The 14,946-nt window shown below is 33.9% G+C and overlaps 1 protein-coding gene across 1 annotated transcript in view; it reads right to left on the reverse strand.

Moving 5' to 3' along the window:
- LOC136838890 (dipeptidase 1-like) overlaps positions 1-14,946 on the reverse strand; it is a 176,749-nt gene that overhangs the window by 39,706 nt on the left and 122,097 nt on the right. Inside the window, exons 4-7 of the mRNA XM_067104584.1 lie at positions 9,012-9,144; positions 7,919-8,066; positions 7,629-7,631; positions 3,381-3,447 (exon numbers count right to left, since the gene is read on the reverse strand). Of these exons, the coding sequence (XP_066960685.1) occupies positions 3,381-3,447; positions 7,629-7,631; positions 7,919-8,066; positions 9,012-9,144 (351 nt within the window). The remainder of the gene's footprint in view (positions 1-3,380; positions 3,448-7,628; positions 7,632-7,918; positions 8,067-9,011; positions 9,145-14,946) is intronic.

A 14,946-nucleotide genomic window follows, 5' to 3' on the forward strand; every position in this document is an offset into this window, starting at 1 on the left:
TTTAGGAAAAAGAGTGATTCCCACGATAATAAAATGTGGAGAAAAATTCTACCACATTCGTTAAAATAAAGTGGAAAATTTGGGAAGGTGATTTATGGAATGATGGCAAAATGCGGCACTGAAAAAGGCATTAGCTTTCATTTCACAGCAAAAGGAAAAGAGTTGAAACCAAAATCATTTCGTATCGAAAATGCGTAATGGCCTACGTGCTACGAATGAATATTGTAATATATATGTATATATATATATACATATATATAATATATATGTATATATATACATATATATATGTATATATATATATATATATATATATATATATATATATATATATATATATATATATATATATATGAATTTTTATCACATAACCGTGAGATTTTATATACAAACATTAAGCTACAAATATCGTTTAATATCCAATTCACGCTACTTCTTGAAGCAGCGCGAATTGGACATTAAGCGACATTTGTGGCTTAATGTTCGTATGTGCATGTATGTATATATATTTATATATATGTATATATATGTATATATATAATATATACATAGAAAGATAGATAGATAGATAGATATAAATACCCTAGCAGAATGCCCAGTCTTGACCAAGCTGAAAAGAAATTATATATATCCCAACATTATCCTTAATAAAAGCACATTTGGCTCAATAAAATCGTGTTGAATTCGTTATGAGAATTCATCTTTAGCTAAAGCACTCAGTCTCAACAGCACATTGCATAATTCAATTGTGTAAATAACATAAGGCTAACTCAAGAACATTTAAGGACACAGGACTAAGTGAATGAGAGAACAATATTTAGTTTTTCGATGCTTGTCACCTTTTGAAATAGCTTTAGTGAAGACTGTGTTTGGGGCATCGGAAGATATACTACCCAACCAAACTGACGACGTTTGTGGTCTGGCACCTATTTGAAATGCCTATTAATTTCCAAACTGACGAGAGTCGTCTCTGGAAAAACAGTATCTGTAAACGGTTCCTAGACAAATGAACACAACTTAAACAGAATGACCAGACGCATGTGGTTTAGCGTCGCCAATTCATGCAAAGATTAATTTTCTAATATATGCAGTTACAAAAGTCTGTAATCATGGTAATCATGATTTCACAGAGATGTTGGCAGTCGGACAATCATTAAACTGAAAATTTGTCTTAGAAAGGAATGACCTTGCAAACTGTAAGTACTGAAGTAGATTCATTGTGAAAAGTGGTATATTTGGATTAATTTGCAACCTTTCAATTTTATATACACATACATTTGTGTGTGTGCACGCATGTCCATGCGCGAGACAGGGAGAGAGAGGTAAATACGTATGTTAATCTAAAAAACAATACTAAAATTGCACAACTGTGCCACATCGCCTTGAAATCCTCAACATAACAGAGATAGATACTTATTGTTCCGAGATCCCTTGAATTCTCTGTTTCCTGGAACAAAATGACAAAAAATGTGAATGAGCTCCCAAGGCAAGGCCCACAAAGGCAGAAGAAGCTGATGAAGAAGAATTAAAACATCAAAGCCAGAGTGGCAGCTGAACAGCGGCTCTTCTTCAAGAACTTTCACGGTCAAGGGATGCTTCGTCGTATCCTTTAACCTTTTGTTTTCATGAGATGCAGATCTATTGCTTTAAGAATTACAATTCCAATGAGGTTTCTTTTCGCGATTCGTATGCGTCTTTCTAACGGATCTCCTTCAAGAATGGTGGTCGACAATGTGGTAATTTTATGGAAGGGAAAAGGACACATGTGAGATTCCAAGTCCCAACGTTGTCTGGCCTTTGTTTTAATTTTACATAACAAAAATGTTATCGTGATCATTAACTGCAGAGAGTCATCAAGAAGAGGCTTCTCTTTGTCTATTATTCTGTGCCTTTTACTCGCCATTTTCTCTCGTATTCGTTTCAGAGAAAGCTTCTGAATTTGATGCTTTATTGCTAGAAGTTTTTGCCTTATTCCTTTCCGTCTGAATTTCAATTTAATCATGAAGAAAATACTGACTGTTGAATCGGAGTGGACATTTCTTATTAATTATAGATGTTTCTTTCAGGGTATTGTTCTGATAAATATGCAAAATCTTTCTTAAACACACACACACACACACAAAGGCAACCTCTTCTTCTGAAGCTTATAATGCTAATTGTTAATGATCTTTCTGGTTTTCTATGAATGTGTGATCATGTTAAATAATAATAATAATAATAATAATAATAATAATAATAATAATAATAATAATAATAATAATAATAATTAATAATTAATAATAATAATAATAATAATAAAAATAATAATAATAATAATAATAATAATAATAATAATAATAATAATAATAATAATAATAATAATGCCCTTAAAGAACATAAGCTCAAGGTTAATTACATTGTTTAAACTGAAAATTATACACACACACATATATATGTGTGTGTACATACCTTTCTATTTCAAACAATGTAATTAACCTTGAGCTTATGTACTGTAAGGGCACACACACACACACACACACACACACACATATATATATATATATATATATATATATATATATATATATATATATATATATATGCATATATATATATATATATATATATACATATATATATATATATATATATATATATATATATATATATATATATATATATATATATATATATATATGAATTTTTATGACATCACAATTGGTAGTACTGTCGGGTGTTTGAGTCACTTTGGTACCAAATCATTTATCACTTATAATTCCCTTTCGGTGATATACATATTCACACACAAACATTAAGCTACAAATGTCGTTTAATATCCAATTCCTGCTACTTCGGGAATATCACCGAAAGGGAATTATAAGTAATAAATGATTTGGCACCCAAGTGACTCAAACACCTGACAGTACCCACCAACTGTGATGTATTAAAAATTCATATATATATATATATATATAACCTATATATATATATATATATATATATATATATATATATATATATATATATATAGTAAGTTTGTATAGAATGAGAGAAATCTACTCGGGAAGTCTTTCATTAGCGACAGATGCAGCAGAATCTGCTATTCTGAGGAGCTGCCTTGATTGCCGTGTCTGTTATATACTCGATCTTAAGAATTTTTTCAGTTAAGGATAGCTAAAAGAGGCAATGATACGGGCAACCTAGTGAACTTTTCTAGCGCAGGCCCGCATAAAACGAAAACAAAAAATAATTCAGGCTAAAGCAGCATATGTCGGTAATCAGATTCTCAAAATCATAACACGCTGTTAGCTAAAAAGCCATTCTATTATAAGCCGTTCCATAATATAAATGTACGGAGTGCCAAAAGATTATCATGAAAAAGAAAGTTTATTGTTACAAACCTTTCCATAATCCGTCAGTCCTGGAGCGTTGGGAGGGACTTCGTCTCCGGACTCGGAACATTCGGCCCTGGAAAAGGACTTTTGGTTTTTAAATTCAGTTATACGTTTTTTTATTTACTGCAAAATCATCTTTACAGCAAATGCTAAGGTGCATAAACACAGCTAAAGGAAAAATCTTAAGCAAAACGGGATTTTTAATTTTATCTTATGCCAAAAATGTTCATAGTTTCTAGGCAAATAACATGATGAATACAAATAGCTTCAAAAATTTTAATACGGATAACATATTTCTTTATAATACATTTTCTAGCAAACCAGTTTATTTCAGCGTATACTAAAATGCACATAAATAATTTCACGAATACATATTCTAAAATAACTGGTTCTCTAATTGTTTATTTTGTACAAAAAAAAAAAAAAATCAGTTTGATAATTTCGTATTAAAATTTTATGGTTTTCAGCTATAATTAAGATGCTTAGAAATGGTAAGTGGTATTTTTCTTAAGTTCAAAGGGTTTATGCAAATACTAACATACATAGAAATACATTTGAAAAAAAATTTTTTATCATTGATTTCTAAACTGTTATTTCGTTTTGCAGTTTTGTTTCCAACATATGCTAAGGAAAATGAAAACTCAATAATTTCATGAAAATAAATCTAAAAACTATGACCATCTTGGGCATAAAAGTTATGGATTTCAGAAAATATGAACTACACAAAAATATTTTGAACACTTCTTCACTAACAGAAACTACATGCGGGAAACAGGACTTGAAAGGATTACTGTATATCTTAGTCACCGATGGTATTCGTTATGTTAAGAATTTCATGTGTTTATGAATTCCTTTTGAATACGGACTTTGTGTGAATGCTTACTCAGAGACTGATTTATGTAATAAACATCATAAAAATTAATGAGAATTCTTAGGAATTAAGCTATGGTTAAAGGTACAATGCACACATGCAACTAAAAGTGTGTAATTTTAAAAGGAACTAAGTAGTAATTATTGTCTAGTTAAATAAAAAAAATGAAACTTTGAGAAATGACACAAAATAGTAACAGTGATAATGTAGGTAAAGAAACAGACCAAAATATTTAAAAAATTGAACGAGTTTTTTAACAGTTTTACTTGAAACTTTTTTTCTAATATCTGCCAAAAATTCCATAAATTAAAAGCAAAATTAGGTGCATAATGGGGATGCAATCTTCAGGACTTGTCAGATGAACACTTTAACGAGAGAGAGAGAGAGAGAGAGAGAGAGAGAGAGAGAGAGAGAGAGAGAGAGAAACACCAATACCCTAATGATAAGCCTCGCAATAAACAGAATGATGGTTGTGCTAACTCCTTGGTCAAGGACAATTGACAATTGGTTGCGAAACAAAGAGTACCAGGTATGTCATATCCAATCAATTAATAGTTCTGCTATTCAGCACATGGGGTTCATTATGGCAACCGCTTTAAGCAGCGAATTGCAGTTGTGGAGAGAAGTGTTGGTCATGAATTGCATGGACTTTTAATGGTCTTGTTCTTTGCATTATTGTTACGATTTTGTTTCAACTTTCCTATGTTAAAGCTGAAAAGCTGCATTTCATGGTCTATACCCTTTTTGCATTATAATTTTTGACACGATTTTGTGTTATACTGCAATAATCCTAAATACATCATGTCTATATTATATATATACATATACACACACACACACACACACATATATATATAATATATATATATATATATATATATATATATATATATATATATATATATATATATATATATATATATATATATATATATTATATTTATGTATATATATATATATATATATATATATATATATATATATATATATATATATATATATATATATATATATATATATATATAAATATATATATATTTATGTATATATATTATATATATAAATATATATATATATATATATATAGATATATATATATATATATATATATATATATATATATAAATGTATATATTTAGGATTATTGCATTAACACAAAATCGTGTCAAAAAATTATAATGCAAAAAGGGCAAGACCATGAAATGCAGCTTTTCAACTTTAGAGAAAGTTGAAACCGAATCGTAACTTAAGTATATATGATTTAGAAGGGATACTGCCAGTGTTACCATTCTAGTTTTCAGCAATTATTTATGAGGTGAGGTTGCTAGCCTCATGGCTAAGCCTAGACCTTGCTGCTGACGGTGTCTTATTTTTCCTGGTGGTTACCCATCTCTGTCCTGACAACCCTCGGCCCTGATTAACTTCACGCATCATGCTACTGGCGGTACTGCGAAGATGATACGTTTGTACAGTACATACTGAACGTGTGCACTGATACAAATGATGAGTTTATTTTAATGTCAATATAGACTTTTACACACAACAAAGATTGTCATAACCTGCTTCGTTTATGGTATATCACTCGCAGGTGAAAAACAAAGATAATTAAGCAAATTAATAAATTCTCAATTTCTTGAACTCTGGCCTTGAATATTACGTTGTTAATTTTTAAGAGAGCAATTTATGAAATTACATTTGAGGTTGCATTCATGTTATCGAGAAAAGGATTTCATAAGGGATATATTCTATGCCATAAAATTTGAAGTTGCAAGTGTATAATGGGAACACAAATATGTGGAATTTACAATAGTACGTCTATAACTCTTTTGAAGTATTAAAAACAAAATAACATCTTGTTTCACCGGTCAAGGGCTGTCGTCCAGAGCAAGGAGGGTCAAGCATCATTGGCGAAGATTATGAGCCAATTGCTCACGAGACCCCTCGCTTCCTTATCAATGTCGGCAGAAGCTGGGGATTAAGCCCATCCCAGCATGACGCATGGTAGCAAGCACTCCATTATGTACCCCTGGGTGGTGTGGATATTTCGTACCCGTGCTGGTATCTGGTGGCGCAAGGCACAAGGGAAGGTCACTGGGAGGCCCGGGATCCAAGTCTTGATTGATGATTAGTTCGTAGTATATCTGTTTTGTCGCCAAGGTTATTTATTGTTACCCGATTATCCTTTTTATTAGTTTTTTATTCGTAGTACCAGCGACCGTCTTAAGTTTCACCAGCTGTATTTCAGTTGTTTTACTATGTTCTAATTAAAATACTGACTCCCTCCACTTTTCCCTAAGACTTATTTTACTTTCCACAACTCCGACTAACCCTGGAGACAATGAGGCAATGCGTGTTGAAAACATTTCTGTCCTTCGTAGGTTATCTCTTTCAAATTCCAATTTGCAGTATGTTCACTCTTACGATATTTTTTAACTATTGTAAAAAATTTTCCCAATTTTAGACAGTACTAAGTTGATCAAACTCTCATCTATGCAAAAGTTAGCAAACATAATCATCTTCATATTTATTTAATGTCTTCTCGTCGACTCTAATAACAAACTGTTTACTCGCGTCAAGTGCCTGTGTATTTCAAATGAATATAGATTAACTTTAATGAGGGTGTTTCACTCGTTGGTGTTAGCATATGCATACACACATACGTCAGTACTTCCGGTGTGCTATAACTGTCTGCTTTTAACTAAAGTCCGACTACTTTTACCGAGATTCCTCTGAATAATAATTGAAGACGATTTTGAGCACGAATCGTAGACATTCTTCGGAATGAACGAGGGAAGAAACCATGGTATGAATGACAGACGTCTTTTTACAATAACATAATAATCATTTACCTGAGTTGAATTAAATATAGAATTTATGCCAAAGGCCAAGCACTGGGACCAATAAGGTCATTCAGCGCTGAAACGGAAATTGACAGTAAAAGGTTTGAAAGATGTACAGGAGTAAAACCTCGCAGCTGCACTATGAATAAATTATTAGGAGAGGGTGGAAAGTAAGATGGAAGAAAGCAAATATGAAAGGAAGTACAGTAAAAGAAACGAAAAGGTTTGTATCTAGGAGCCGAGGGCATGCTGCAAAGAACCTTAAGTAATGCCTACGGTGCCCCGCACGAGCTGCACTGACGGCACTACCCCCCTATAGAAATCTTTTAATGCAATAATAGATAATGAACATGAAGAGAAGACACTCCTGATGAAATAGAATACATCCATGAATATGAATGGAATACTCTCATAACAATGGATAGACGATGCTTATGAAAGTGGTTAGGAGGAGCTGATGAATGTGAGTCATTACCAAGTTCCAAAACAGAAATGGGAAGTCCATGGGGATATCCGGACGAATTCCCTGATCGTGAAAGAAACCATCTTTGAGCGTGGATGCTCGTCCTTGGGAGGGAACGGAAGACGTCCTTCAGAATAACTGGAACCCATTAAGCGTGAAAGGTTGATGAACATGAGTAAAAGAAATTCTGACAATGATGAGAAATCAGTAACAAAGCGGGAAGCTGCGAGAATGGAGGCTGCATTCTGGAGCATACAGTGAGTGATGGCCAGGTGTGAATGCAAGAAACTACAGCACCTGGTGCTGGAAAAAGTGTGCTAGTTGGATTGGCAAACGCCTGAGCGTGCATGAAGGTGATCAAGAAATATACTTACCATGAGTGGCTATCAAACGTGTTACGTATCGAACGCCTAAGTCATACATGGCACGTAGTACGCCCATGCTACTAGCCAGGGCATGTCCGCCCTCCACGCCCAACAGGCTGCCAACACGACCACACTTGAATTCTTGCAGTATCTCTGATAACAAAAATAAATAATCAAGTTAATTTTCTTTATTAAATGTAAGAATAATGACTTTTTTTCCTACCGGGATAACGCATAATGATGTTTGCTCAATGCAAAAACCATATTATTATACATAAGAAAAGTCACCTTCTGAAGCCATGGTAAGCCCTTCGACAAAGCTAGTCGTTTCATATACCTGTATGAAAAAAGAGTCATAGAGCATCAAAACTGTAGACACACAAACGCCATTCACTTTATTTCTTACATGCGCGTTCGTACTGCTATGACACGAAGACCCTTCCATGCCAACATCTTTACCTCTATCCACCTCAGCAGCACTTTTCTTGCCAAAACCTCAGAGGTTTCTAGTGTTATTACCCTATTGGTTCCATTCTCTCCACATGGACAAACCATCTGTAAACACTGAGTTATCTCTTCACCTTTGTTAAACATTTTACCACATATTCGTCGAAAATCTTCATTTCTCAACTCTTTCAACCCTTTTTATCCTACAAATACAACACAAACAATAAGCTATACAGCTTCTACCTTTTTCGTATTTGCAGTCAACAACTACTATTCACTTATTACATAAAGATATATATATATATATATATATATATATATATATATATATATATATATATATATATATATATATATATATATATATATATATATATATATATAAGATACCTTTGTAATTTTTCAGTATATATATATATATATATATATATATATATATATATATATATATATATATATATTCTTAAAAATTACTGAGGCACTAAAATGAGGTAAATAAAAAATTCAGTTGGATTGAAGTCCAGAACAACAAAAATTTAAAATCTAAGAATATGTAGCTGGATTTGAAGGTAGCAACAACAACAACAATAATAATAATAATAATAATAATAATAATAATAATAATAATAATAATAATAGTAAATTTCTTACCTCTTGATGATGTTACTAAAGTAGTCTCGTAGGGGCTGGCTGCAACCATCCTCTTGATGACGTCGATCTGTTCCAGCAGCAGCTGAACGGAGTTTTTGTACTGTGACTGGCAAGGAACGTACACAGACCAAAACTGATGGGTCGAGACAGAGACAAGAAAATCGCAGTTAGCAGTCACTGTCGATCAAAATTCTGTAAAAAGTTATTGTACACAGTCGTTTTAGATTCAACTTCAAAATGTGAGAATTTTCTATATACCGAGTGGCTAAATGTGGTTGATTGTAACTAGGGTTACAAAAGTGGATGGGGCTTGCAAACTCATTCCAAAAGACCTGCTGAAAACTAAAAGGGTAGTACCTTCTGGAGCAACCCCAATGCAGGACAAAAGGATAATGAAGAAGAACATATATATATATATATATATATATATATATATATATATATATATATATATATATATATATTGTCAAGAATAAACATCCCTCCCTTCCTGTAACTTTGATTCCGTCATTTAATTTAGAATTAATCTGTTATTCCTCTGCCTCTCGAGTCGGGCGTCGCAGGGAAACCGCGCTTACTTGAACCAGTCAACAGCCATTAGCTAGGCCTCCCCCCCAACATCGCGCAATCCAGTAAACAATACAAACCCCCTTTCCCCCCCATCACACGATGGGGAGACATGTAGGGATAGGGAAGGCCAAAAAGGCCATTTAGCACTAGGGAACAGGTAGCATTCTGATCTGTAGGCATATAATGATAAGTGTGTTTTTCCTATGCCCTCCTCGCTGGTCCTTTGGACATGCTTGCAGGTACAGTTGGCCCTGCCAGACGCTCGAATAAGCCCTGCTTTTGAAAAGCAGGAGAGAGACGCTCTTCTGATTTCATCTGTGGCGGATGCGCTGCATTTTCCTCCAGCTCCGCTGGTTGGACTGACTTCAAAGGACACCTGCATGGTTGTAGGCGCCAACAACAGTCACAAAGGTTGCAACGTTTGCAAGTAGTCAAGACCAGCCCTTTCCTTTACTTAAACTCCTTAAAATTCCATTTCTTTAAACTTTTAACCTCTTCCTCCACAAAGCAATCCTCCTTTGTTAGAATCCTGCCTGTATCCCATGCCTTGCCATTTACGTTTTTGAATTCAAGTAAAGACCTGTAATAACCATCAATTATCCTCCACCAGTGCAATTTAAGGGCTATTTAGGTTAAGCCATATCAGTGTTAATTTTACCTTTGTGTGAGTGATCACGTGTTCATTGTCAAAGCCACGCTGCTCTGATTCTCAGATTGCGACACGTGACTTCATTATAATCACCTTCTAGGCTACGTTATGTTTTGTATTTAAGAACGTGTATTGGGTGAGATTTCATGGAGGAATTCCATCTCCTTCAGTGTACACCGTCATTCCTAACTGAGAACGTCTCTTTCAGGGATGCACACATGGAACGATCGCTATCCATGCTTCAGTATCTCGTCTGCCACCAAAATCCTGATAATTCCTGGTCGTAGTCAGTAACGAATTCCGTTGTGGCCCAAATGTTCATATGAATTATTCTCCCATCCTGGAGTTCCAACATTTGCATTACCTGAGACTATTTCATGTAATCAGGGCAAGACTGAATGTTATTATGATCATTGAACTGATTGTATTGCAGATTGGCCCCATTTTAATCCACTTGCTTGTTGCCAAATCATTGCATTATTGTTCCCTGTCCTATTTCTGAATCTGCCCCCTTAGTGATTATGTTGTGTCGTGTCTCATTGTTGATTTGCTAAGTTTCTGTAAATAAATCCCTGTAAATTTGTAAAAGAATTCTACATTCCCATATGGCGACCTTCCCCATTCAATTGTAAATCCAGGAAATGCTAAGGTAAAAGTTTTCAAATAACTTCTCCCTTTGCTCATAAACTGGACTTTCTTGGTTTCTGCAGGCATCAATTATAATTTTGTTTCATTTTCTCACCAAGTGAAGGGCCAGTTTATGACAATATATATATATATATATATATATATATATATATATATATATATATATATATATATATATATATATATGATTATTATCACTTTGTATGTGATTCATTTATCATTACACATTACCACAGGTGAAAAAATAAGAAACGGGTCAGGACCTACACCCGTTTCTTATTTTTCACCTGTGGTAATGTGTGATATATATATATATATAAATAAAGATATATATATATATATATATATATATATATATATATATATATATATATAATATGCAGTATATTATATATATATATATATATATATTATATATATATATATATATATATATACAGTATATATATACTATATATATATATAATATGTAGTGTATACATATTTTATATATGTATATATATAAGAATGTCTATATATATAATATATAAATATATGTGTATATATACTGTACACACACACACGTCTTATATAGCTTGAGGCTCTAAATTGTGTTAGCATCGGATGAAAAACTGGACAAGAACATTAAAAAGCTTAAACATAGTATGAAAAGCACAAGAAAAAGAGAAAAAATATATAACAACTCTATAGCAGGCTTAGAAATGTTGAAATTCGAGAGTGCATTATTAAGTTTGACATATTCATGAGGACATTTCATAGCGCTAAAAATTTTGTTAACAGACGATTGATTTACTCATTTAGGAACATTGCATTATGTATTGTCTAGGCTCACCAAAACACTTTTTATCAGATACAGTTGGTGTCATGAGTTTCGTTACACATCACATCAACCAAAGGAGATATCTGAAAACTCCACAATGCTGTTACTTGATATGGTTACTCAACTAAGATTCCTTTGTCATTCGGTAAACGTGTTTTCTGTCACGTGTTTACAAGTTTAATGTCTTTCGTTTGCTAAACACATGGCTACTGCCTCCTACAGTGTGGAGGACAGATGTTACCTTATGCGAGTCGTTTGCCAATTGAACCACTCCCTCCCTCCTTTAACTCTTATTGGTGTTTTGGGCTATTCTGTAGAATTTCTCGGATGCCTCCAAGTGTTCCACCACAGTTATGAAACTTTCTAACAATTTTTCGGTTTCCTCCACCTTACCATTCCGTTAATTATATCATTATCATCATCATCATCATCATCGCCTCCAACGCCGTACGACGCAGCGGACCTCTGTGAAATTCCTTAATTTATGTCTTTCCTGGACTTTCACTTCCACAAATCATTGCTTATGTTTTTCTTGTATTTCTCTCGAGTGCCATCTCTCTAAATTTATGATACACTATTATGCAACTTTGTAAATCTTGGGCGTTTAGCCGATTAAAACAGCATCATCTGCAAGTCTACGTCTATCATTTCTATCGTTATTCCAATCTAAACCTTCTGTTTCATCTCAAATCACTTTTTTATAATAAAATCGACGAGAATGGTAAACAACAAAAGTGATAAAAGTTTCCCTGAAGCACTCTGTTTCTACAGCAAATTCATTTTATTATAATCCTAACTTTGATAACTGTTCCGTTCATTAATGCTTTGCATTAACTTTACATACACATTTAGCAGGAGTACCATAATGACGCGAGACCTTCCATAATGTTTATCTGTGGCTAACATTAAAAGGTTCGTCGTAGTGAGAAGTAAATAAAATCCACCAGAAGGCGATTTCTAAATTTCAAACGCTGCTACACAAAACAACACACAGATTTGATCTGAACAACCCCTGCCTTCTCTTAAACAAGCTTATTCATCTCTACGTATTTTATCAATCTCTATATCCTATGAAAGATGAACATACTCAGTAGCTTCATCACGACTAACATGAGTGCAGTGCCCCTATAGTTATCTAGCGCATTCATTTCAGGTCCCTTTCTTTGCTACGTATTCCCATTTTCAATCATCAGGATTTGCTTACTCATTCCATATTCTGTGAAACAGACCAGTTAATCTACGAGGGATCACTTCACTCTCAGCTAAAATCATCTTAGCAGTAATTCCATCATAACTTGGAGTTTTCCACGCCTTAAGTTTCTTTATCAATATTTCAACTTAAAAAATCTTTAGTTCATTCATCAGTGCACTTAGGTCTTCTTCAATTTCTGGTCTACCAATCAAATTATCCCTCTAATATCTCTTATTGATGACCCCACAAAAATGTTCAGCCCAGCGTTTTTTTTTTTTTTTGGCTGTTATTAATGACCCATCCCTCCTTTTGACCGATATTTTCCTTTTTTTCTGTGCGCCGACCTAACACCAATGCTGCTCCCTGAATAAATGATGCTTTGGCAGCATCATTTCTGCTTTTTCAGATATTCTCTCTCTCTTTCCTTTTCTTGCACTTCGCTTACTAAGCACTTTTTTTTTGCGTTCTTCAGTTCCTTTCTGAAAATTTTCTGAAAGTGTTTACCCTTTATTGTATCCTAGGCTTCCTAACCCATGACGTCTTTCAATCAGTGTTATATTAAACTTTGAAACTTTTTCAATGTTATTTTTAGGTATTTTCAATTCCAGCTTTAGTGTGGAAATGACAAGGTGGTGATCAATATCGATGTCTGTTCCTCTGACATTTCTTAGCATTCGTTTTCTCTCTCTCGGTCAGTGGCTACGGCACATGATCTCTTTGGTTTCTATAACAGCCATATGAAGATGTTCATGTGTATTTATGAATGTCCAAGCGATGTAATAAGAGTAGTTCCAGTTACAAGAGTGTTTGCATCGCAAAAAAACTTAAACGCTCACGATTTTCGGTTGTAGTTTTCCCAAGGCCTTCCTTTCTTTTCTCTTATATCCTCATACTTTCACTGTATACACAAACTTTTGCTTTCTCATCGTCAACATCACTTCTCACATTCCTTTTTAGTATTTCAATAAAACGTTCTTTTTGGTATTTCAACTAAAACGTTCTTTTTGGTATTTCAACTAAAACTTTCAATAGGAATGGAATATAAAATTAGGCCAAAGGTCAAGCACTAGGACCTACGAGGCCATTCAGGGCTGAATGAAAACAGTGAGTAAAATGGATTTAAAAGTGTAAAAGGAGGAAAACCTCGTAGTTGCACTAGGGAACAATTGTTAGAAAAGGGTTTAAAGCAAGATCGAAGAAAGAGAATATGAATGGAAGTAGAGTAAAAGGAATGAAAGGTGTTGCAGCTAGAGGCAGAAGGGACGCTGCAAGGAACCTTAAGTAATGCCCACAGTGCCCCGTGAGAGGTACACAGACGGCTTTACTCACCTACTGTGTAAAACATGCTATGTGTCTGTATGGCATTCACCTTTTTGTTTCTTTGTGGGCTCATTTGTTGACACATATACTATTGTATTCGTATCGCACTATTCTGATTTAGATTTTGCAAACATTAAGTCAGTGAGCGTCTTCTCTGCATTCAAGACCAAGCTACTCCTCTACCAATTCCACTTTCTCTTCCCGAATAAATATACACATTATCCTCATCCAATCTCTCTCTTCTCATTCTTCTGCATAGTGATTCATAAACAGCTAAGATACCAGTCATATCTCCTGAATTTATTTTCTACCTGCTGCATCTTTCTAACTGGATTCAGGGCTCTTACATTCAAAATTCCTGTTTTTAATTTGTACCTAGTATTTCTAAATCGGGAGATTCATAGTACCCCATATACCCGGGGCTTGGGTCCATTTCTAAATTTTGTCTACCTATTAATGTGGTAAAATCCACTAAATTCATTAGTTATATTACACAAAAAGCTACGCAGTTACTTGCCATTGGCCCCTGTCGTTACCTACGGCTTTTTGCGAGACTTTGAGTGTTTCTTTAGCAGAAATATTTGTGCCGTTAAAAGTATAATTTGCAAAAGGTAAGGTTTCCTTATATTTTTATCCCGACCTCTCTCTCACACGTGTTACATTATAACATCGGTGATTATCAAAACATAAACATTTCGAGCAGAAAACTTGTCATGTTAATTGTGTTTATTCGGTC

The sequence above is a fragment of the Macrobrachium rosenbergii genome, chromosome 1 (assembly GCF_040412425.1).
Source record: "Macrobrachium rosenbergii isolate ZJJX-2024 chromosome 1, ASM4041242v1, whole genome shotgun sequence".
Taxonomy (NCBI): Eukaryota; Metazoa; Arthropoda; class Malacostraca; order Decapoda; family Palaemonidae; genus Macrobrachium; species Macrobrachium rosenbergii.